At 37.0% G+C, this 25,407-nt stretch overlaps 1 protein-coding gene across 3 annotated transcripts in view; it reads left to right on the top strand.

The window, feature by feature from the left end:
• Window positions 1-25,407, top strand: part of LOC136989508 (dual oxidase-like) — a 39,677-nt gene that overhangs the window by 7,761 nt on the left and 6,509 nt on the right. For all 3 annotated transcript variants that reach the window (XM_067287693.1, XM_067287712.1, XM_067287702.1), the window contains 14 exons: window positions 220-338; window positions 407-544; window positions 612-713; window positions 781-986; window positions 2,623-2,808; window positions 2,881-3,103; window positions 4,433-4,705; window positions 8,395-8,437; window positions 10,214-10,377; window positions 10,454-10,684; window positions 12,007-12,100; window positions 12,823-12,872; window positions 14,715-14,875; window positions 14,940-15,060. In XM_067287693.1, coding sequence (XP_067143794.1) covers window positions 220-338; window positions 407-544; window positions 612-713; window positions 781-986; window positions 2,623-2,808; window positions 2,881-3,103; window positions 4,433-4,705; window positions 8,395-8,437; window positions 10,214-10,377; window positions 10,454-10,684; window positions 12,007-12,100; window positions 12,823-12,872; window positions 14,715-14,875; window positions 14,940-15,060 — 2,111 coding nt within the window. The remainder of the gene's footprint in view (window positions 1-219; window positions 339-406; window positions 545-611; window positions 714-780; window positions 987-2,622; window positions 2,809-2,880; window positions 3,104-4,432; window positions 4,706-8,394; window positions 8,438-10,213; window positions 10,378-10,453; window positions 10,685-12,006; window positions 12,101-12,822; window positions 12,873-14,714; window positions 14,876-14,939; window positions 15,061-25,407) is intronic.

Genomic DNA, 25,407 nt, shown 5'->3' with positions numbered 1-25,407 from the left:
TAGTCCTATAGAATTACAAACCTATTACCTACTTATCTATCGATACTGTGTATCGAATTAGCAAATATAAACGGTTCTTATATTCTCATTCCACCACTTAAGAAAAATACATTCTTAACAGAATGTCAAAAGTATAAGATAAGGATTTCCTAAACAGTTAGCTTAATTCGATTTGTCGACGACGGAAGTTCTTAGTAATATAGAAATTCTTCTTTCTAGCTTTTTCACCAAAGAAGAAATAAAGAGAATCAAGAAAACTACAATTTACGATGTGGTCATCGAATCGACTTCCATCGGTACCGGTCACGTTCAGAAGAACATGTTTTCGTGGAAAGAAGGTGAGAAACTGTCGTCTGTCGACAAAGGCCGACCCATAACAACCCATAACACTTTTTTTCTGCCTCAGGCGATCCGTGTCCTCAGAAGGTTCAACTGAACGGGTCGATGCTGGAGCCCTGTTCCGCCATCGAAGGATACGATTACTTCCACGGAAACGAAGTGGCTTATATATACTCATGCTTGGCACTTACCTTCGTTCCTATCAGTAAGTCTTTCTCTCGAACCTCGTTCTCTGGCTTTTTATTATTTAATCTGTTTAACGATGGTTTCAGTCTGCGCTGGTCTGGGTTACGGCGTCATTAAACTACAGAACAAGAGGAGAAGGAAGATAAAGCTGAAGAGGGACGAGGCGGGCAAAACTTGCGACAAGTTGCGTGAGTGCTTCTCTATCATACCGGAATCGAGTAATGGACGATAATCGACGAGTTCTTTGTCTTTCAGAGGTAAAGGAGTGGCTGCACCGCAATTATAAGCGCTACGTCAAAGTCAAGCTCGGTCCCGACGATTCCGTTTCCACCGTCGATCGCAAGGGAGAAATTCTCAGGAGGATCGGCCTGGCCTCGGTCGGATCGGTAGTGGTCGAAGTCAGCAAAGACGCCCGAAAGAAGCCCACCGTACTGATCAGATCGCCCGCGGACCACGACTTGGTAACTACACTCACCCTTTTCGGTATTGTGTCATCTGCACGTTTTCTAAGGCATTTCGCCTTCGATGAAATAATCCCAGCCGTGACCAGCTCTATCGTTAATATAAAACCAAAATTTTCTTTTCACGTCAAAACTGTTGCTATCATTTCAACCGGAACGACGGTTAACGATTCTTTCGTCGTTCTGTCCAACGTCCTGTTCATGGCCGAAACGAAACGCTCTTAGCTAAGACAAGCCCGGCTCCAACTCGGAAGAGATGGAAAGCTTCGCCGGAGTCACCTACCGCCAAACCTTTGGCTCAAATTACAAAAAGTAGAGAGTTGCATACAAAGTCGGACCGGCAACTGATGCAAATCGTCTCCACCAACGTCTAGCAGCGGTAACACCTAATGCTGACGACCCTTCCGTTGATATTCATGTCGATAAGATTTTTTTACTTGTTGTTGAAAAATTTATCATCCGAAAGTAAATTACCGCCTGGTAAAAAAAAATAATAAAGAAGTTAGCGATACAGTAGAGACTCGTAAATCGGAACCCCGGTAATCGGCACGATTTTCAGTCGGACTGTGTCGCGCTGAATCGAACGTTTTTGATACTAAATTTACTTCTAAAGTATAATTTTCATGTTTTTATATTCTTCAATATATTTATTTTGTTTGTACAAAATGCAAAAATAATTTTTAACGATACGATAGCCTCGATTATTATTATAAAAATTTTCGTTAGGCTTAAAATCGACAAAAATTCAACACGAAGCGACACGCAACGGAGAAAAATTTGAACATCGGACAGGTTAATGTATTTTTTCGTACATAATGGGTAATCGGAACAAATCCCTAATCTGAACAACCCCAGTCCCCAATTGATTCCGATTTTCGGTTCACTACTGTATTTGGTAGAAAGTTTTCGTTTCCTTGTGTGTCGATCAGATAGGTGAAAACGCGGAGATAAATATAATCACCAGAAAATGTTTTTTTTTGGACTTCAGCGTGATATTATTTGAAGAGATTTGAGTTTAAGTATGTATTGAGGATATTTTACTACCGTAGGATAAATATAATAAACTACAAAATAAATAAACACATGCTTTTCGGATAATTATTGTGATAAAACGTGAGGGAAAACATCCTTTCTCTCCCTCCCTCCCAATGCACGATTTTCAAATAGATCATCCAAGCGACGAAAAATTAGGTCTTCCGCTGCTAAACGTTCCCTCTTAGAGGGAGGAAGGGCTCGATCTACCGTCAGAAGAGAAAGAAATATCTTCCGGAAATGAAAAGACGTAGTTGAGTCCTTTCGGTAGGATGAGTCGTTCCTCGATTTACCCTACTCGGCATTCTCTCTAGGTGTTTAGGTGTTGTAGTCGCTAATTTATTGTATGGGGTGGCGTACTGAAAGTTACCCGCCTCGGAAGAAAGCTGTTCAGTTCTATAATATCGTCTTTTTGTTCGTAGAAATCTTTCCTGGATCTCCTGTCTGGCCTTAATAATCTAATTTCTGGCCGGGAGGGTGCGAACTTAGCTGCCCGAAAGTAAAAGAAATAGGCGGATTTTCGAAAAACGTCACTTCTAAAATAAGATTTATTTGCGGGGGGATGGAGGGAGAAAGGTTTAAAAGGTCTTGTTATTTGGGACAGGTTCTGCAGTTCGACAAGGCGCAGACTAGAAGAAAGTTTCTGGATAAACTGGAGAACTTTCTGACCGATCGGAAGAAGACGTTGGAACTGATCCCGACTAACAGAGAGACCATGCTGAAAAACTCGGAGACGAAAGAGAAGAGGCAGAGTCGCCTGGAGCGCTTCTTCAGAGAGGCCTATGCTCTGGTGAGGGACTCAGCCTCCCATCGTCTTCTTTTTCTTTCGTCTCCGAATTAATAATAGAATGTTTATCTCCAGACCTTCGGAATAAAATCCGAAGATACCACCGATTTTGACGGTTTGGACGAAGACGCGGCGGCCGGAATGACCACATCCCTGTCCAAGAGGGAATTCGCCGAAGCCCTGGGAATGAGACACGACTCGCTTTTCGTCAGACGCATGTTCAACTGCGTCGACAAAAACAAAGACGGGAGAATCAGTTTCCGCGAGTTTCTAGACACTGTCGCCTCCTTCTCTAGAGGTGAGTAGAATTTCTCTAACCCATGTTCCCTGCCGAAATCTTGTCTTTAAAAATCCAAGCGTTATTCGTTTTCGGTTTCTCATTCGAATCTCCCCGGTCTCGAACCACTGGAAACGTCCACCATTTTAAGATTACACGTAGCGTAACTTCGGGCAATTAGTGCACTAATCTCGGCAAACATGGTGGAAGATTTGCCTTCCTTTACAAGTACAATATAGTATATGTATTTGAACGAAATAATGGAAAATTACTTTAGAATTCCGCAACAATTAACTTGTGACTGATCTAACTCTATTAAGATGTTAGAGAAACAGGAAATGCTTCATGTCATCATATAATACCAAAAGAAAGCAACTTATATCACCTGTACGCTTATTGTAGTTACTAATTAGTTTAAGGTTCTATGCAACTGAAAACTTATCATAAAATGGTAGACCTGAGTTAATCATGAAAATCAAGTTAGGACAATTAAAACCGTCTTTTAAATTAAAGCTTTGAGGAATCTTTCAAAAAATTATATCACATTCACATACTGGTGGAAAAGCATTATGGAAAGATACTTTATCCATAAGGTTTTCAAATTTTTTATTTATCATGTATTAACTTCAGGAAATTTTTTAAAAAAGATTTCCTTCCTTTCGTTTCCTTTAATTTTATTATCTCTTTGCACATACGTATATTTTCCGTAAAATATTTTGTTTCTCAAAAAGTCCTGTAACTCTCCGTCATGCTTTTAATTTCAAAATGTTGTTGAACTACCTTGATAAAATTTTCGAGAAATCTCTAATTCATAGTACGTAGTACGTCAAACCTGGATTCTCTTTGCGGAAATAGCAAGCTAATAGTATCGTGTGCATACAAATTGCACCATCAAGCTACACATATAATTATTTTAATTGCATCAAAATTCACTTAATAACGATGTTAACATAACAATTTTTGAGTTACGTGTCTTAGGAGACTAATTGCTCATCAAAAGTGATCGTTCTTCGTTCGACAGACGAATTGGTACTATCGGACAGTGTTGATACCATCGGAACGGCGTCAAAATTCCAAGACAGACAGTTATTCGTCTATCACTTAGGTTTATCTCGCGCTCGATTCTTTCCTCTTTTTTGCCCTTAAGTTAAATAGTGATGGATAATTAAGTTTTCTAATATAGTGATACGTTTACGTTTTACGACCTGTCAATCATTTGCGTGGTTTTATCCAGTCTGCCCTGTTTATCTGTCCCCGCACAACCTTGTCGCTTTAAACTTTTTATATAATTTAACTCAGGACTCTGGGAGACCTGAATAGTACCCTAACTGAACTTTGGATTATTTTCAGGAAAGACCGAAGATAAACTGCGGATAATCTTCGACATGTGTGACAACGATGGCGTAGGGGTTGTGGGAAGAGATGAGCTGAGCAAGATGCTGAGGTCGTTGGTGGACATGGCCAAGACCTCGTCTTTGACCGAGAGGCCGGTGACAGACGCCATCGACTGCGTCTTTGCCGCGGCCGGCTTGAGAGACAAGGAAGAACTTAGTTACGAAGACTTTTCTAACATAATGAAAGAGCACACGGCGCATCTAGTGGACATCGGCTTGGATTTTAAAGGTAATTAATAACGATCAAGAAAACCAGTCGCTTCTTTTGCAATTATGACTAAACGAGCTAATCAGTTTAGTTAACGTATAAGTTAACTGAACTGATCAGTATCAGTTAAAAATCTAATTTCTAACGTAAGTTACGACAGACGCGGCAATTTACACTGCCGCGTCTGTCGTAACTTACGTTAGGAAGTAGATTTTTAAGGCGGCACTTTTATTGTCAAAATTCCGTTCTCAGTAAACCGAGATCGGAATTTTAACTGATTGTGATTTCACCGATGGTTATTTCATGAATGAATTTAGAAGACACAGATACCTACAATGTTAAGTAGACTTTAGGTTCGATTATCGATGGTTTCTGAAAAATTTCCGCCTTAAAAATCTACTTCCTATCTGAAGAAAACAAAGAAAAATTGTCTCCTTGTCGATCCTGTTTTCGAAGAATTTAGAATGTTGGTTTTGTGGTAAACAGAAATTCGGAAGTATGCTAGCATTTTTCCGAATTTCTGTTCTGTTGGGAGCCGTCGGAATTTCTAGAGGGAAGCTAGTACAGTCGGGGTCGCTTTAGGGGGATGCAATGTCTTCTAAGCAGGCGAACCTGATTGTAAAAGGGCCATAAGAATGTGAAATTATTAGCAGTCGAATTAAAAACAACTGCTGTATAGGAAAATAGGATTTTCGATGTTTTCAAGCAATGTTAATTGTTATCCAGGTCACTGTTTGGCACTTCTTTCATCTGCTATTATAAAAGTTTGTTGGGTAGCAAGAAAATAATATAAGAAACAAAAAGGCCTTTGTTGAAAAGCTTATTGATTCTGTTATTGTTTAATTTTTTTTTGTGTGTGTGTGTGTTTAATTCTTTTCTAATTTTCTTTTGTTCTTTCTTTTTCTTCTTAAGGCTGATTGTAACCGTAGGTTACGCCCGCGATCTCCAGAAGATGGAGTTAAAAATTTAATGCTTTTTCTATGAGAAAATCCTTTCCCAAAAATTCTCGGAAACGGAAACAGAGAAGACCAAATTTTTTGTGTTAGAATCCTATTTAATTCTTCTATTGACGTGCGGTTCAGAAAGTTTAAAAGTTGAATTTTGTTACTTTCTGCAATTTTCTACGACTTGTAGAAAATTATTCGTAGAAAGTTAACGAATTCGATTTGGTGTTATCTGCTTCCATTTTCGAAAATTTTCCCATAGAAAATGCATTAAATTTTTAACGCTATCTTCTGGAGGAAATCGCGTACATAACCAAAGAGCTTACAATCAGTATTAACGAGTCCCTCCCCTACGTTAAAGTTTATTTAAAGGATATTTTAAATTTTTAACTGCCTCAAGTCCATTTGATTAATTTTCATTTTACTAACGGCCACAGTTCAGTAATGAAAGTGACTTGCGTTTAAAATATTTTAACAAACGAAAAACAAAAATATAACATATCCCTACAATACTGTAGAGGCTAAAAAACCACGACAGAAATATGAAGAGGAGTGTGTCTAGTGTTCAGACTCATATTTTGAATAATAATCCTTCTGCAGTATATGTTTCCTGTGCGTGCCATCTCAGTAGTATGTGTGCTGCTGCACATGCTTACAGATTTATGTATTCCAGATAATTTTTGAGTATTTTTTGGAACTATCAGAGGGTCAGAGACTACACTAATTGCTCGAGCATCAATAGCATGCTAGCAATGTTATCAAAACACGTTAAACTAACTGCGAAGCCAGTTTAGTGATATGAAACAGGTATTATAAACAAAAAGCATAAAAGTAGTAAAATTTCAGCTTGAGAAAGTATTAACGCTTTAGAAGAACTTCACTCCAAAAGAAATGACAATGTGATCTGCAGTGATACAGATAGTATGTTGCTAAAATCCATAAAAACATTTAATTTTGTTGTAATGATATGCAGATGGCATGATTTGCTATTTTTAATCAAACAACGCGAGCATTGCATCGAAATTCTTCTATTGTCACATTTGATGCAGGAGCTGCGCTTTTTGGATTGTTGTTTACAGTACATTTTTAGTCATTTACAATAAATGATTGTTGTTGAATTTTCTTCATAAACACGAACATTCTTCAAATTAATTCTACGAGATGCAAAATAAATGCTGGAGGTTGCAAACACGATTCAATAAGAATGTTAACCGAACTCTTTTCTTGAAATCTTATTAATATTTGCATTCATTATACTTTCACTTTTTTCAAATAACGTGAACTTATATTCACGTTAACAACACTTAAAACATTATTTAATGTCAATTTAAATGATAGACTTACTTTGTTTTCTCCATTTTGAGTTTATATAGCGTCGTCTTTTCGTTGTAATTGCTAATTGTTTGGTTTTTAGCGTGCTTGTTGGTAGGTGTTTCCTACAATTTTCCCTTTGAAAACATTTGTTATTCGTCTTTATCCATCTCTAGGATTTAGCTTTCATTCCCATATCACCCACCATCATTACAACTGTCATCACTCATTGACTCTCAAAATTGGATAAATAACTATTTTACTTTTTCATTAGTGTTCTTAAATGTGATTTGTATAGCTCTTTCATGTTAGAGGAGTTTTGGGTCTTTTAAAATTTAGTGCTGATTTTGTGATCTGAAAAATGCCACAGAAACTTGACTCTGTTTATATCATTTAGTTTATGGTAAAATTGGTTTCGTTATACGTCGTTTCGCTTAACAATAGCGGTTTCCAGAACCCATCAAACCTATCGAACCTAAGATGTTAAGTGAAGACATGCTGTACTTGAATATCCTACAATTTGTATTTCCAAATTTATATGCGTTCACATTGTTATTGACACTTCCTGTTACAAGCCGCAACCGCAAAAAAAGCTTATCAAAATTAAAAATTGTAAAATTTATTTGCTTAAAACAAACTTATGGCTGCATGTCTGACCTGATTTGATCGAACATAAAATATGTCACAGGCTTTCTCATCATTGTTTTATCGATGCATTTGTAGACTCAGAAGCAAGAAAAGTTTTCTTTGTAAATAGTAATATTTGATAGTTTCTGTGTAGAAGTGTTAATGCTTTTTATTGATAAGAATTTTTTAGATGGATTTGTATTTTCTTTAGTTACACTAGAGCTATAGCTTTTATGGTTCAGTGGTGCCCTTGCTTAATATTTTGCAGGCGGGCTCAGGTTGGTCTAAAGCTACACCCGAGTACAGTTCGAAAATAAATTGATTGCAGGTCCCGTTTCATTCCTTCTCGTTTTGAAAGATAAATACTCATGGATATGTAAAAGCTTTCCAATATGGATAACACTGGGGTTTGGTCTACGTTATGTAGCCTACGTATTCATAGATTTATGGTGTGTGTAAATGTAAATATTACTATCCTTTTTTATCGACAGTCGTTCCTTATCAACTCGTTTTTGTGGATTCTTTTGCTTTCAAGAAAATTTTTCTGTTTCCGCAAGTAAGATAACGCTTTACGGATATATTTTCGTGTTCCATATCGCTTCGGTCGATTATGGAACGCGAAAATCAACACTAGCCTATCGCGGGCGGTAGATGAGGAAACTTTGGCTGAAAATGACCTTTGGATGGGGTCATTTCTTACGTAGAGGATAAAAAGTCGGAGAAGCGAAAGAGAGTGAACACGGTAAACTCTTTTGGAGTGACGTAGATCTATTTTTCTCTCCATTAATGTCTTCTGATTTTTTACTTATTTATTTATTTTTTTGTCAGGAGCGAAACAGAACTTTTTAACCACGACGAGGAACTTGGACAGGTAAGCTCCTTTCTTTACGCTACGATTCTCTTCTTGCGCTTAAAGTTTCTTAATTTTTAACAGTTTCCAACAAACTAAAATTTAACCGAGTACTTACGTGTGAAATAGAGAGCGACGCTCCTTTTTCTGTCGAAGTCGACGGAATCCGCGAAAGAATTTGGAGCCGAAAATTTTAAAATTCTTCTCTTTCTATCCGACAGAACGGAATTCTACAACAAGAATTCGAAACGGGACGTTGAATATAAAGTTGGATTTAAATTCTTTCGTGGTGCGTCTAGCGTACAACAAAATGACGTCAATTTGACTTCATACCACGCTATCCAAACGTGGCTATGACGTCAAATTGACGTCATTTTTCTTCCCGTTAGACGCTACACGCAACAACTTAAATTCAGATTAGGACGTATTGCGTGTTTGTTCAGGACACACAACACATGACCGGGAAAATGACAGACGTTAATCCCGGAAAGAAACGAACTGTAGAAAGGGAATACGTTCTGTCCTCGAATTATGACCATCCACATAAGTAGTCTACATTAAAAAATTATTTTTGAATCTCAGTAATAATTTGTACTCGTTGTTCGTTACTACAATTAACTGTTAAACATAATAGTGCAATAAGTACTTATTGCAACTCAGGTCCGTCCATCTGTCTTTCCTTAATCTCGGAACGAAGTTAGATAGATAAAATCTGAGAACAGATATGGAAATATTACAGAGGAGTCCCCGGTTAACTATATATTAACTTCCGTTGCAAACCGGAAGTCACGTTGTTTCAATTCAAAACTTCCCCTGAAAGCAATTAATGGATGACCTGCACGGCTGTATTGTTAAAGGAAAAGTATGATGCACAGGGGCAAGCCACAACTAATACCGAGATGGAGAAAATATATTTTAAATTAAATTAATTAAAAATATGATTAAAAATTGTGACGATGTCACAATAAATATTTGCTCAATAGCATTATTTTTATGCTCGTCATATGATAGGAGATTCGGAATGGAACTCGGTCATAATTCGAGGCTACTTGTAGCAATGGAATAGAAACAAAAATACGCTGTAAAACAACTTATCAACTTTACAAACGAGAGTTATAAACAACTTCACTACAAACAAGGATCTCAACTTCTGGAGTTGATATTTTGAAACTTGAATTGTGGGTATCACGACAATGCTTTCATCTCTATAAGGGAGTTACTTGATAGCTTGAAACAAAAAGCATGAGACACCGCAATCGGAAAACTAACGATCTAAGTGCTTATGTGGAGGATTTTTTTCATGTCTATCTCTAAACTTTTGTATGTAAAAATTATATTATTTATTTTAATAATAGGCTGTATTAATTTTTATTTAAAATGAAGTCTTTACGTAAAATTAAAAGAATTCGCGCTATTGAAAAAGACAGAAAATTATAACTTAATTTAAATTGTTTGGAGCGTTCCAAGGATTTTTTAACTGCCCGAAGAACAAACGAAAGAACAAACGAAAATTTTCGCAAATTTTTAAATAAAAATTTATTTTTGGTAACATCGGTTTAAGCGCTATTTTTCTTTGATAACCTGGTGTCCCGCAGTTTTCTAATGTCATTTTCATCACGTAAATTGCCAGTCTATGACAAAATTTCTGCACTTGAGTACCTGGTTAATCTACGAAAGATATTGCTTACCGGTCGTGCTATTTTTCGACAAAATATTAAAGTTGACTGTATGCGCGAAGATTATACTGTAATATATGATCGTGCTTTGCAAATTTGATTTTTGAATACGACTGTGCAGAACGACGAGCTTCCGAGTGACTCGATCGCCGGAACCCAAATACGGTTGGTTGAGAAGAAAATGGAACGACCTGGCGACCTTTCTGGAAGAATATCGACAACACTTGTTTTACCTCTTTCTATTTTATGTGGTTACCCTTGTCCTTTTCCTGGAAAGATTCGCTCGTAAGTAACCCATTTTCCTTCCTTCATGTTTTTCTTTTTTGTCCCAGGTATATTGTGCCAACGTCTTTCTCCGCAGATTACACTTATTTGGCCGAACACACGGATTTGAGGCATGTCATGGGAGTTGGAATAGCGTTTACGCGCGGATCTGCTGCTGCTCTGTCCTTCTGTTACTCTCTGTTGCCGTTAACCATGAGTCGGAACTTAATTACAAAATTGAGAGAATTGGCCATTCATCAATATGTTCCGTTAGACTCGCATGTTCGGGCTCACAAGATAATCGCCGTCACTGGATTTGTTTTCACCGGTGAGTAACATCTTTGCTTAATATCTCGGAATAGTTGTGTTTTAAATAAAATTAAATTTATATACGCGATTCGTGTTCGTAAATATAAGTCTGTATATACTTCGAACACACTGCCCATTAAGACATTACTATAAATAGCAGTTATGTCATCGGAAGTTACTCTACAATAGGAATTTCAGACAATTTTGCTCGTCGACTACTTTTCAAAATAAGATTTTGTTGGCTTATTCCTTTTTATTTGACTCATTATATTTTAAAATATATTAAAAATATTTATCTAATGATGGCTAGTGGTTATAGACTCTCAGATAAATTGATTGATCTATTGAGGGTCACTAGCAACCAGACTGGGAGACCAATTATTACACATAACAAAGGCGATTAAAATGCGGAACAATTTGGAACATTTGTCGATTAAGAAACTATGGAAGAGACCATACCTGTGCTCGGTATTTTTAAAAGGGTGGAGTTTTAAAAATAACATATTCCTTCATAACGTAGTTTATTAATTTTTTACGATATACTATAGATATAGACTAAAATAATACCAATAGGAGGAACTAAACGGGCACAAGTTATATACAATATACTGTTTACTTTTAATTTTATTTAACTTTATAATTATTCCCAAATATAAGAAGTGCCTAAATCCCCGTGTGTATAAAATAAGCATACTTATTATCTTAAGCATACTGATGTGGCTGTTAATTATTCGTATGTATTATCACCCACGTAAAGTAAGAAGTTTTGATATTTACGACTTGTATAGATGTGCTTAGATAAAAATTCCTCATGGTTAATTTGTACGAATCTTGAAGGACAAATATCTCCAAATGTTTCATCTAGAAAGTGTTTCTTTTGTGGGACCATTATAAAGGGCATTATCCCTATATCAGAATCCTTGTTTTCAATCTTTGTTCCAGCTTTCCTAAGGGGAGAGAAAAATGGCATTTAATTACAAATATTTCTATTTAGGCTATGTAAAGAAGACATTAATTTTTGATCTGATTTAAAACACTATGTATGTAGGCCTATGTGTAAATAAATCCTGTATGTATGTAGTGTAATAAAATATTACAAAAAAGTTTTACAATATTGTAGTAACCCAATTCTCGGTAGCTATCGCGTTATTTCAAAACTGCAGTTTAGGAATTCCTGTAATTAAAATTTCATTTTTTCTGTAGCTGCGACAATTCTCCCTTTTGCTCACCAGTCGCTTGTCTCTTTAAACAAAAACAAATTATTATTCAATATTGTTTTCGAATGGTGGCAACAATAAATAATAATTGAAATACGTTTGTAACGAGAATTCTGTATTGCAGTGGCTCACACCGTCGGACATTGTATTAACTTTTACCACGTGTCTACGCAGCCGTTGGAGCATTTGAAATGTCTCACCAAGGAAATGCATTTCCAGTAAGTGTCCATCATATTTATTATATTGATAATTATCTGTAACGTTAATTGATCGTCGGTGACCGGAGTAATGGTCTCTTCCTGAGAACCTAACGGCTTAAACAACGTTCTTTTTCTAAAACAATTACTGCCGGTACGCATATGTGGTGACTAAAAGCAAAGTTCTGTTTTAGAAAAATGTAACAAAACCAAACAGCAACATTTTATACTACTATTTATTTATTTATTTACAGACACACTGTGCAGACACATTTATATTGTAGCATTTAAATATCTGATACATATCTGTCTACACTCTCTTCCCTATTTCTTGTTTTGGATATTTTCTGTCGAAAAGGCGATTTTTCGATCGAAATCGCTTTTGTTTACCTTGCTTTGTATCATGTCCTCAAATCTTGCAACTCGAATTTCATGAAATTCTAATTAAGATACATGGCTGAAATTTTGAGGGCTAAGTCCTATGACAATGCATTGCAATGATTTTTAGAAGTAGCCCAAACCCGAAACCCAATAAACATAATTAAATATTTAATTATGATGTGTATATTAAAGCATTGTAGTGATATATATATCAACACCGCAAAAATTTCAAAATCGCGTATTATGTCGAAAGCAACGCGATTAATTTTATTAATATTTTAGCGATTTTTCTTTTCTACGAAAAATTGTTCTCTTCTAACTTTTGGTTTCCCTCCAGACAATTAACATTTTGTTCATTTCAGTTCCGACTTTAAACCGACCATCGCCTTTTGGTTGTTTCAAACAATAACAGGTAAGATTCTTGGTGCCAACTAATAATTATCCAAAATTGTTCGGAAATCTACGGGCTTTGGCGAATCTCGTCTAAAATCAACTAACCATCTGGCCTGGGAACGACTGATACCTCGGAAGTGATTCGCGTGATGTGCATGACTAACACGAGCTGCTGAAAACACCCGAGAGAATTTCTAAACCTACGACGTTAAATTCCTTATTAGTTTATGCGGATAAAAACTTTGGCGCCATCCGAATTTAGAAATACATTTTTCGTTGACTTCCACACCTTTCGTTTTTTTTTTCAAATACAATACTATAAAGGACTACCGGACACTCCGTCATAAAGTCAGTGACAGGCGATTCAGCGCTTCTAGCGGACAGAAATGATACATATGACAACTAAGAACTAATATGATTAAATTAAATGTTCGATTGTATAAATAATTGCCCGAATGAACGTTACTAAAGATATTAGCAAGCAATGTTTTGCATTATGTTGTTCTTTTGGTTCTCTATTGGTTGGTAAAATGAAACGTCCCCTGGGTAGATTATCACTGAATCAAGATAGAAAGTTATTAGATGTCCCGGCTCTGCGGCATAGATTGGTCTGCCACATCTTTTGTTTGGTGTTTCAATTGGTACTCTTTTCTCCGTTTTACTGCCGTTTACTTTTCTTAATCCTACTGTGAGTTTTGTGTTTCACTTACGCCCAATCTCATGGAACCGTTCTTTCATTTTTGCAGGTTTTTTTTTTTTTATTCTGAACTCGTCCGATGGTTCCTGGTTTAGGGTGTGTGCCATTCGCAGGACCATCCGTGATTGGCATGCACTCTGAGCTAGAAGTCATCCCGTACAGGACTGTACAGGGACTGATTAGCTATTTCTAAAGGAAGTCTTTTCTTTTGATTTTTTAAACATATTCCGCAATTAGAGATTTTTGAGTGAAGATTTATTTCTCTTTACTAGACCTAAATTTTAGGCCTAGCTATATATATATATATATATTCAAATGTATTTATCAAGTTAGTCTTAATACAAAAATATTTATTTGAAATTAAAAGTTTGGTTTGGTTTGGTTTATTTACAACGCATGGGCGATCTGTCGAAGAGGATGCCTCCCGGGAGGACTTTCTAAGGGAAACTAGTCCCTATTTAGATGTTACAAACGTAAAGAAAACCCAGAAAATTCCTCTTGGCCAGCCCTTTAGCGAGACGTGAATCCGTGACCAACTACTAGTGTTCAAGGGTTTTATCCACTCGGCCACTGGTGGGCTTAACATTAAAGGACATCATGATATAAAGTTAAACATATAGAATTACAAAAGTAATTCTGGTCTTCACGAATATAATTTGCTACTTATCCTTTCGTTTGAGAATTACAAGAAACAGTTATGGTTTAGACTAATTTCGCCATAGTCAATACCATTTATAGTATTACGAGTATTTTTTCTAATTGAATAGGATAATTAATAATAATTACAATTACACTCAACTCTTTGTATTTGTGGATCTTTCCAGAAGATAATTAAAATGCTGCAACGACTTGTGTAACTTTTCCGGGGAAAAACATTAACACTTACTTACCAAAATTAAAATTTTCTGTGGCATTATATGTTATGAGATCTTTTAAAAAATAACTTTTATAATATTAATTATTATAAAATGGCAGAAAGCTTAATTTTGCGATAGACATGAGTTTTATAAAAATTTTAAATTCTAATAACGAGTAAAGTCGACCCCACTGGACATACGACACGCGCACGGAATTCCACAAATACCAAGGACCAAGTGTATTATTATTCAGACGGTAGCATTCTAAGAGAATTTCATTTAACATCTTTTAAAATATGAATTACAGGTATAACCGGCATTCTTTTGTTCGCTATTGTATGTATAATGTTTGTTTTCTCGCATCCTTACATCAGGCAAAAAGCATATTCTTATTTTTGGTCAACTCACAGTTTGTACGTTATTTTCTTCGTTCTATGTTTAATTCACGGATTGGCGAGGATCACTGGCGTGAGTATTATTCGAAAAAAAATTTAATTATTTTAAAAATGTATCTTATATACACATTTTTCAGTCGCCACGTTTTTGGATGTTTGTAATTGGACCGGCGATAATCTTCACTATTGATAAAATCGTAAGTTTGTATACAAAATATATGGAATTGGACATCTTAGAGACAGAACTGCTGCCTTCAGGTAATTCGTTATGAATATTAATGAAATTATTAATTTATCGTTAAAGTAATCGACATTGTTATTAGATTTCTAATGAAATTCATTATCCTCTCTTTTTAGTAAATACAAAAATAAACTATTTTTGAACAGATATGCTGTAAACAAATATAGCTGTTTGAAAATCGAACTTATTGGGAAGGGAACAAGTTAATTTTTTTAATACGATCGTAATTAAGAATTTCCTAACATGGTTGATAATAAAGAATTTTTCTTAGTTCTTAATCTTATTTAAACCCACATTTTTTTGCTACACGAACATTGATTGAGTACTTAATAATAATAATAATAATAATAATAATAATAATTTACTAATAACACTTACTAAGCATAAACAACATCATCCTAAATCCGCCGCAGAAAGATTAACCCTTCCACAAACATGTTGAAGAACACGACATTCTAACAGAACAACAAAAAGGTTGCCGTAGAAACACACAGGGGATGCAAAGAACAGTTACTCATAGATTCAGTCATTCTACGGCAAGCACACAGACAACACAGAAACATACACATGGCATATATAGACTACAGAAAAGCATTCGACAGTGTTCCACACAGTTGGCTGCTACATATCCTACACATGTACAAAATACATCCATCACTCATTGCATTCTTTCAAAACACTATGCAGCACTGGAGAACAACACTACATCTCAGGGCCCATAACACTTCCATACAAACAAACCAAATTTTTATTAGGCGAGGAATTTTTCAAGGAGATTCCTTGAGTCCTCTCTGGTTCTGCCTAGCCCTGAATCCATTATCCAACATGTTAAACAACACGCAATATGGTTACAATATCAGACACGAAAAAACAACACAGTATACACTGTCACATCTCATGTACATGGATGACATAAAACTTTATGCATCCACACAAAAACAACTTCATCAACTCCTACAAATCACACATTCATACACCAAGGACATACAAATGGAATTTGGCCTAGATAAATGCAAAACACTTCACATAGAAAAAGGAATCCTGAAGAAAGAAGATTTTGCACTTGGAAATGGAGACATTATTGAATCCATGGAAGAGGGTGAGCTCTACAAGTATTTAGGATTCCAACAGGCCAAACTAACAGAACATACACAAATAAAGCAAAGATTAATTAAAGAATACCAAAGTAGGTTAAATGCTATTCTCAGAACACAATTAAATGCAAAACACACAGTTAAAGCAATAAACACATATGTCATCCCAGTACTCACATATTCTTTTGGAGTTATACATTGGACTCACACAGATCTCGAGCAACTCCAAAGGAAAACAAGAACTACACTTACTAAGCATAAACAACATCATCCTAAATCTGCCACAGAAAGATTAACCCTTTCACGTAAAGATGGCGGACGTGGCCTGATTGACATAGTTAACCTTCACTACAAACAAATACAGTCACTGCGAGAGTTTTTCTACAAAAAACAAGAAACATCACAATTACATAAAGCAGTAACTCTAGCAGACTCAAATAACACACCATTAAACTTACACTCACATCATATGGACACAATGCAACATATAAAAAGCATAGACACCATTAAGCAATCGTGGGCTCGAAAGGCACTCCATGGCAGGCATCCTTATGATCTGGCCCAGGATTTTGTTGACAAAACTGCGTCAAACAGCTGGTTAGCTCGGGGATGCCTCTTTGGGGAGACGGAAGGATTCATGATTGCCATACAGGATCAGGTCATAAATACTAAAAACTACAGAAAACACATACTCAAAGATGCAACACTCACAAATGACACATGCAGAAAATGTCACATCATGCCAGAAACTATACAACACATCACCTCTGGTTGCAAGCTCTTGGCACAGACAGATTATTTACACAGACATAACCAAGTAGCAAATATAATACACCAAGAGCTTGCAAAGAAACACAAATTAGTAGACATCCATGAACCATACTACAAATACATTCCACAGACAGTATTGGAAAACAACACGCACAAAATGTACTACGACAGAGCCATAATCACAGATAAAACAATTTACCACAACAGACCAGACATCACACTCATTGACAAACACAATAAAATCACATACATTATAGACATATCCATTCCAAACACTCACAATATACAAAACGCATGCACTGAAAAAATTAGCAAGTACACAGAACTCGCCCAGGAAATAAGGCATCTGTGGAGGATGGATAGGGTGCTTATTGTACCTGTTGTTCTCTCCTCTACAGGTGTCATACCACACACACTACACAAAAGCCTAGGCACATTAGAATTGAATAGAAACACATACATCACTCTACAGAAGGCCACTATATTGAATACATGTCATATTGTGAGAAAATTCCTGAATACAGACACACACACTGATACACTTCTTTAATTTCTGTTTTGGTTACTATGCCTTGACTTTGGTCCGGCATAGTACACAGCCACCGGTGTTAACCGAGTATATCTAACTTAACCCAACATAATAATAATAATAATAACTCTCCCGTGGTCACCACCTGGTCGTGGTGGGAGAGCCCAGTAATTTTACTGATCCATAGGGCAATGCAGGCTGGAGCATAAGCTCCTGGTAGGGACACCCATGCCAGTAAGGTCTATGGGGAGAAACGAAGCTAAGAGTGACCACACCCACATTCTGTGGAGATATTCATCATGGTAATAACTAGATCAAAGTGTGATACCGGCTCGGACGTCGCCCGGGTTAACAAGGTCCGCGTTCGTGGGTTAGGCAGAGGCCTCACGTTCGAAAAATAGGTCACAGTCTCCCTTGGTTACCGGTGGCGAAAGCAGCACCGGCCCAAGCATGGCTACTGCAATGCCCTCAACAGATGTGAGGAACCAACCCAGCCTTCGTGTTTCTGTGGCAATGCATCCACAGACCACAAAGGCTGGAAAACCAAGCCAACGGATGAAATGGACAGTAGAAATGAACGAGTTTATCATCCGTACTTATTACACCATCACAAAACTCGAAACAAACATGACAGCATACAGACAACAACTACACCATAGATTCACACAACAGTATCCTCATCTCACTGTCACCGAACAAAGGGTTGTTGATCAAAAAAGAACAATTATACACAACAACCTTATTCCACAAACAACACTTGAACTTATCAAACAACAGGTTGCTGATCAAATACATCAACAGACAGAAACATCTAACATTAATGAAGATCATGTAACCTGTCAGGATAATCCAGCAACAAGCATTGATAATAACACACATACAACAATTACCACTAATGATACTACAGACACTTCCTCATCCATCACTGATAACATAGACTTGGATTTAGTTAATACGCTCTCACTTATATTTCAGGAAACACTCACTAAATATACAGGTACAGATCCCACACAACGACCACGAATACCAAAAATCAACACGTCAAAGGAAGTAGGAAAAACACTAAATTATGTAAACACTCACTTAATACCACACTACATTCATTCAATTTCTACACTCGCAGACATTCATACATTAGTTTATGCCGGGGCAGTCACAGTAGTGACACACCATGGACTGAAAGTACAATCACAGACAAATACACAGAAAACACAATTCTATCACAAGCCTGCCTGGCAGAGAAGAATAGAAACACAAATAAATGACATTAGACAGCAATTAGGCAGGCTAACACAATACACTAAAAACAACATAACACCCAAATTAAGGAAACAGCTCAAAAACATTTTCAAGAAAATAAAAACACACACAAAACACGAACATCACAACACACGCATTGCAGAATACATTGATACACTAAAACAAAAACTTGCTGCCAAAGCACGTAGACTCAAACGATACAAAACATGTACACTACGAAAACAACAAAATAAATTATTTACAAACAATGAAAAACTCTTTTACAGACAAATTAATAACAAAGCAAACACTGATACACAGCACAGTGGCACACCAACAGAAGAAGAACTCACAACATATTGGTCTTCTCTTTGGTCCAGTGCTGTCACGCACAATGCTGATGCAGGCTGGATCGAGGAGGAGAACAGAAACTTGCACAACATACTAACTATGCCCTGTGTTGAAATAAACATACATGATTTCCAATACACTGTTAACAGAACACACAACTGGAAGACACCTGGTGTAGACAACATTCACAATTTCTGGTACAAAAAGTTTACATCACTGCACCAGGAACTAGCCAAACACCTAACACACATCATCATCAATCCACTAGACATGCCAAATTTTCTTACTCAGGGCATCACCTACATGAAACCTAAAAACAACAATACCACAGACCCCACACAATACAGACCAATTACATGTCTTCCAACACTCTACAAATTATTGACATCCTGTATTGCAAACAAAATATACAAACATGTTGAAGAACACGACATTCTTACAGAACAACAAAAAGGTTGTCGTAGAAACCACAGGGGATGCAAAGAACAGTTACTCATAGATTCACTCATTCTACGGCAAGCACACAAACAACACAGAAACATACACATGGCATATATAGACTACAGAAAAGCATTCGACAGTGTTCCACACAGTTGGCTGCTACATATTCTACACATGTACAAAATACATCCATCACTCATTGCATTCTTTCAAAACACTATGCAGCACTGGAGAACAACACTACATCTCAGGGTTCATAACACTTCCATACAAACAAACCAAATTTTTATTAGGCGAGGAATTTTTCAAGGAGATTCCTTGAGTCCTCTCTGGTTCTGCCTAGCCCTGAATCCATTATCCAACATGTTAAACAACACGCAATATGGTTACAATATCAGACACGAAAAAACAACACAGTTTACACTGTCACATCTCATGTATATGGATGACATAAAACTTTATGCATCCACACAAAAACAACTTCATCAACTCCTACAAATCACACATTCATACACCAAGGACATACAAATGGAATTTGGCCTAGATAAATGCAAAACACTTCACATAGAAAAAGGAATCCTGAAGAAAGAAGATTTTGCACTTGGAAATGGAGACATTATTGAATCCATGGAAGAGGGCGAGATCTACAAGTATTTAGGATTCCAACAGGCCAAACTAACAGAACATGCACAAATAAAGCAAAGATTAATTAAAGAATACCAAAGTAGGTTAAATGCTATTCTCAGAACACAGTTAAATGCAAAACACACAGTTAAAGCAATAAACACATATGTCATCCCAGTACTCACATATTCTTTTGGAGTTATACATTGGACTCACACAGATCTTGAGCAACTCCAAAGGAAAACAAGAACAACACTTACTAAGCATAAACAACATCATCCTAAATCCGCCACAGAAAGATTAACCCTTCCACGTAAAGATGGCGGACGTGGCCTGATTGACATAGTTAACCTTCACTACAAACAAATACAGTCACTGCGAGAGTTTTTCTACAAAAAACAAGAAACATCACAATTACATAAAGCAGTAACTCTAGCAGACTCAAATAACACACCATTAAACTTACACTCACATCATATGGACACAATGCAACATATAAAAAGCATAGACACCATTAAGCAATCGTGGGCTCGAAAGGCACTCCATGGCAGGCATCCTTATGATCTGGCCCAGGATTTTGTTGACAAAACTGCGTCAAACAGCTGGTTAGCTCGGGGATGCCTCTTTGGGGAGACGGAAGGATTCATGATTGCCATACAGGATCAGGTCATAAATACTAAAAACTACAGAAAACACATACTCAAAGATGCAACACTCACAAATGACACATGCAGAAAATGTCACATCATGCCAGAAACTATACAACACATCACCTCTGGTTGCAAGCTCTTGGCACAGACAGATTATTTACACAGACATAATCAAGTAGCAAATATAATACACCAAGAGCTTGCAAAGAAACACAAATTAGTAGACATCCACGAACCATACTACAAATACATTCCACAGACAGTATTGGAAAACAACACGCACAAAATGTACTACGACAGAGCCATAATCACAGATAAAACAATTTACCACAACAGACCAGACATCACACTCATTGACAAACACAATAAAATCACATACATTATAGACATATCCATTCCAAACACTCACAATATACAAAACGCATGCACTGAAAAAATTAGCAAGTACACAGAACTCGCCCAGGAAATAAGGCATCTGTGGAGGATGGATAGGGTGCTTATTGTACCTGTTGTTCTCTCCTCTACAGGTGTCATACCACACACACTACACAAAAGCCTGGGCACATTAGAATTGAATAGAAACACATACATCACTCTACAGAAGGCCACTATATTGAATACATGTCATATTGTGAGAAAATTCCTGAATACAGACACACACACTGATACACTTCTTTAATTTCTGTTTTGGTTACTATGCCTTGACTTTGGTCCGGCATAGTACACAGCCACCGGTGTTAACCGAGTATATCTAACTTAACCCAACATAATAATAATAATAATAACTCTCCCGTGGTCACCACCTGGTCGTGGTGGGAGAGCCCAGTAATTTTACTGATCCATAGGGCAATGCAGGCTGGAGCATAAGCTCCTGGTAGGGACACCCATGCCAGTAAGGTCTATGGGGAGAAATGAAGCTAAGAGTGACCACACACCCACATTCTGTGGAGATATTCATCATGGTAATAACTAGATCAAAGTGTGATACCGGCTCGGACGTCGCCCGGGTTAACAAGGTCCGCGTTCGTGGGTTAGGCAGAGGCTCACGTTCGAAAAATAGGTCACAGTCTCCCTTGGTTACCGGTGGCGAAAGCAGCACCGGCCCAAGCATGGCTACTGCAATGCCCTCAACAGATGTGAGGAACCAACCCAGCCTTGGTGTTTCTGTGGCAATGCATCCACAGACCACAAAGGCTGGAAAACCACGCCAACGGATGAAATGGACAGTAGAAATGAACGAGTTTATCATCCGTACTTATTACACCATCACAAAACTCGAAACAAACATGACAGCATACAGACAACAACTACACCATAGATTCACACAACAGTATCCTCATCTCACTGTCACCGAACAAAGGGTTGTTGATCAAAAAAGAACAATTATACACAACAACCTTATTCCACAAACAACACTTGAACTTATCAAACAACAGGTTGCTGATCAAATACATCAACAGACAGAAACATCTAACATTAATGAAGATCATGTAACCTGTCAGGATAATCCAGCAACAAGCATTGATAATAACACACATACAACAATTACCACTAATGATACTACAGACACTTCCTCATCCATCACTGATAACATAGACTTGGATTTAGTTAATACGCTCTCACTTATATTTCAGGAAACACTCACTAAATATACAGGTACAGATCCCACACAACGACCACGAATACCAAAAATCAACACGTCAAAGGAAGTAGGAAAAACACTAAATTATGTAAACACTCACTTACTACCACACTACATTCATTCAATTTCTACACTCGCAGACATTCATACATTAGTTTATGCTGGGGCAGTCACAGTAGTGACACACCATGGACTGAAAGTACAATCACAGACAAATACACAGAAAACACAATTCTATCACAAGCCTGCCTGGCAGAGAAGAATAGAAACACAAATAAATGACATTAGACAGCAATTAGGCAGGCTAACACAATACACTAAAAACAACATAACACCCAAATTAAGGAAACAGCTCAAAAACATTTTCAAGAAAATAAAAACACACACAAAACACGAACATCACAACACACGCATTACAGAATACATTGATACACTAAAACAAAAACTTGCTGCCAAAGCACGTAGACTCAAACGATACAAAACATGTACACTACGAAAACAACAAAATAAATTATTTACAAACAATGAAAAACTCTTTTACAGACAAATTAATAACAAAGCAAACACTGATACACAGCACAGTGGCACACCAACAGAAGAAGAACTCACAACATATTGGTCTTCTCTTTGGTCCAGTGCTGTCACGCACAATGCTGATGCAGGCTGGATCGAGGAGGAGAACAGAAACTTGCACAACATACCAACTATGCCCTGTGTTGAAATAAACATACATGATTTCCAATACACTGTTAACAGAACACACAACTGGAAGACACCTGGTGTAGACAACATTCACAATTTCTGGTACAAAAAGTTTACATCACTGCACCAGGAACTAGCTAAACACCTAACACACATCATCATCAATCCACAAGACATGCCAAATTTTCTTACTCAGGGCATCACCTACATGAAACCTAAAAACAACAATACCACAGACCCCACACAATACAGACCAATTACATGTCTTCCAACACTCTACAAATTATTGACATCCTGTATTGCAAACAAAATATACAAACATGTTGAAGAACACGACATTCTAACAGAACAACAAAAAGGTTGTCGTAGAAACCACAGGGGATGCAAAGAACAGTTACTCATAGATTCAGTCATTCTACGGCAAGCACACAAACAACACAGAAACATACACATGGCATATATAGACTACAGAAAAGCATTCGACAGTGTTCCACACAGTTGGCTGCTACATATTCTACACATGTACAAAATACATCCATCACTCATTGCATTCTTTCAAAACACTATGCAGCACTGGAGAACAACACTACATCTCAGGGTTCAGTAACACTTCCATACAAACAAACCAAATTTTTATTAGGCGAGGAATTTTTCAAGGAGATTCCTTGAGTCCTCTCTGGTTCTGCCTAGCCCTGAATCCATTATCCAACATGTTAAACAACACGCAATATGGTTACAATATCAGACACGAAAAAACAACACAGTTTACACTGTCACATCTCATGTACATGGATGACATAAAACTTTATGCATCCACACAAAAACAACTTCATCAACTCCTACAAATCACACATTCATACACCAAGGACATACAAATGGAATTTGGCCTAGATAAATGCAAAACACTTCACATAGAAAAAGGAATCCTGAAGAAAGAAGATTTTGCACTTGGAAATGGAGACATTATTGAATCCATGGAAGAGGGCGAGATCTACAAGTATTTAGGATTCCAACAGGCCAAACTAACAGAACATGCACAAATAAAGCAAAGATTAATTAAAGAATACCAAAGTAGGTTAAATGCTATTCTCAGAACACAGTTAAATGCAAAACACACAGTTAAAGCAATAAACACATATGTCATCCCAGTACTCACATATTCTTTTGGAGTTATACATTGGACTCACACAGATCTTGAGCAACTCCAAAGGAAAACAAGAACAACACTTACTAAGCATAAACAACATCATCCTAAATCCGCCACAGAAAGATTAACCCTTCCACGTAAAGATGGCGGACGTGGCCTGATTGACATAGTTAACCTTCACTACAAACAAATACAGTCACTGCGAGAGTTTTTCTACAAAAAACAAGAAACATCACAATTACACAAAGCAGTAACTCTAGCAGACTCAAATAACACACCATTAAACTTACATTCACATCATATGGACACAAAGCAACATATAAAAAGCGTAGACACCATTAAGCAATCGTGGGCTCGAAAGGCACTCCATGGCAGGCATCCTTACGATCTGGCCCAGGATTTTCTTGACAAAACTGCGTCAAACAGCTGGTTAGCTCGGGGATGCCTCTTTGGGGAGACGGAAGGATTCATGATTGCCATACAGGATCAGGTCATAAATACTAAAAACTACAGAAAACACATACTCAAAGATGCAACACTCACAAATGACACATGCAGAAAATGTCACATCATGCCAGAAACTATACAACACATCACCTCTAGTTGCAAGCTCTTGGCACAGACAGATTATTTACACAGACATAATCAAGTAGCAAATATAATACACCAAGAGCTTGCAAAGAAACACAAATTAGTAGACATCCACGAACCATACTACAAATACATTCCACAGACAGTATTGGAAAACAACACGCACAAAATGTACTACGACAGAGCCATAATCACAGATAAAACAATTTACCACAACAGACCAGACATCACACTCATTGACAAACACAATAAAATCACATACATTATAGACATATCCATTCCAAACACTCACAATATACAAAACGCATGCACTGAAAAAATTAGCAAGTACACAGAACTCGCCCAGGAAATAAGGCATCTGTGGAGGATGGATAGGGTGCTTATTGTACCTGTAGTTCTCTCCTCTACAGGTGTCATACCACACACACTACACAAAAGCCTGGGCACATTAGAATTGAATAGAAACACATACATCACTCTACAGAAGGCCACTATATTGAATACATGTCATATTGTGAGAAAATTCCTGCATACAGACACACACACTGATACACTTCTTTAATTTCTGTTTTGGTTACTATGC

This window comes from Centruroides vittatus, unplaced genomic scaffold (genome assembly GCF_030686945.1).
Source record: "Centruroides vittatus isolate TY-2023 unplaced genomic scaffold, ASM3068694v2 contig_13, whole genome shotgun sequence".
In the NCBI taxonomy this organism is placed as follows: domain Eukaryota; kingdom Metazoa; phylum Arthropoda; class Arachnida; order Scorpiones; family Buthidae; genus Centruroides; species Centruroides vittatus.
This window is presented reverse-complemented; position numbering and strand designations above follow the sequence as displayed.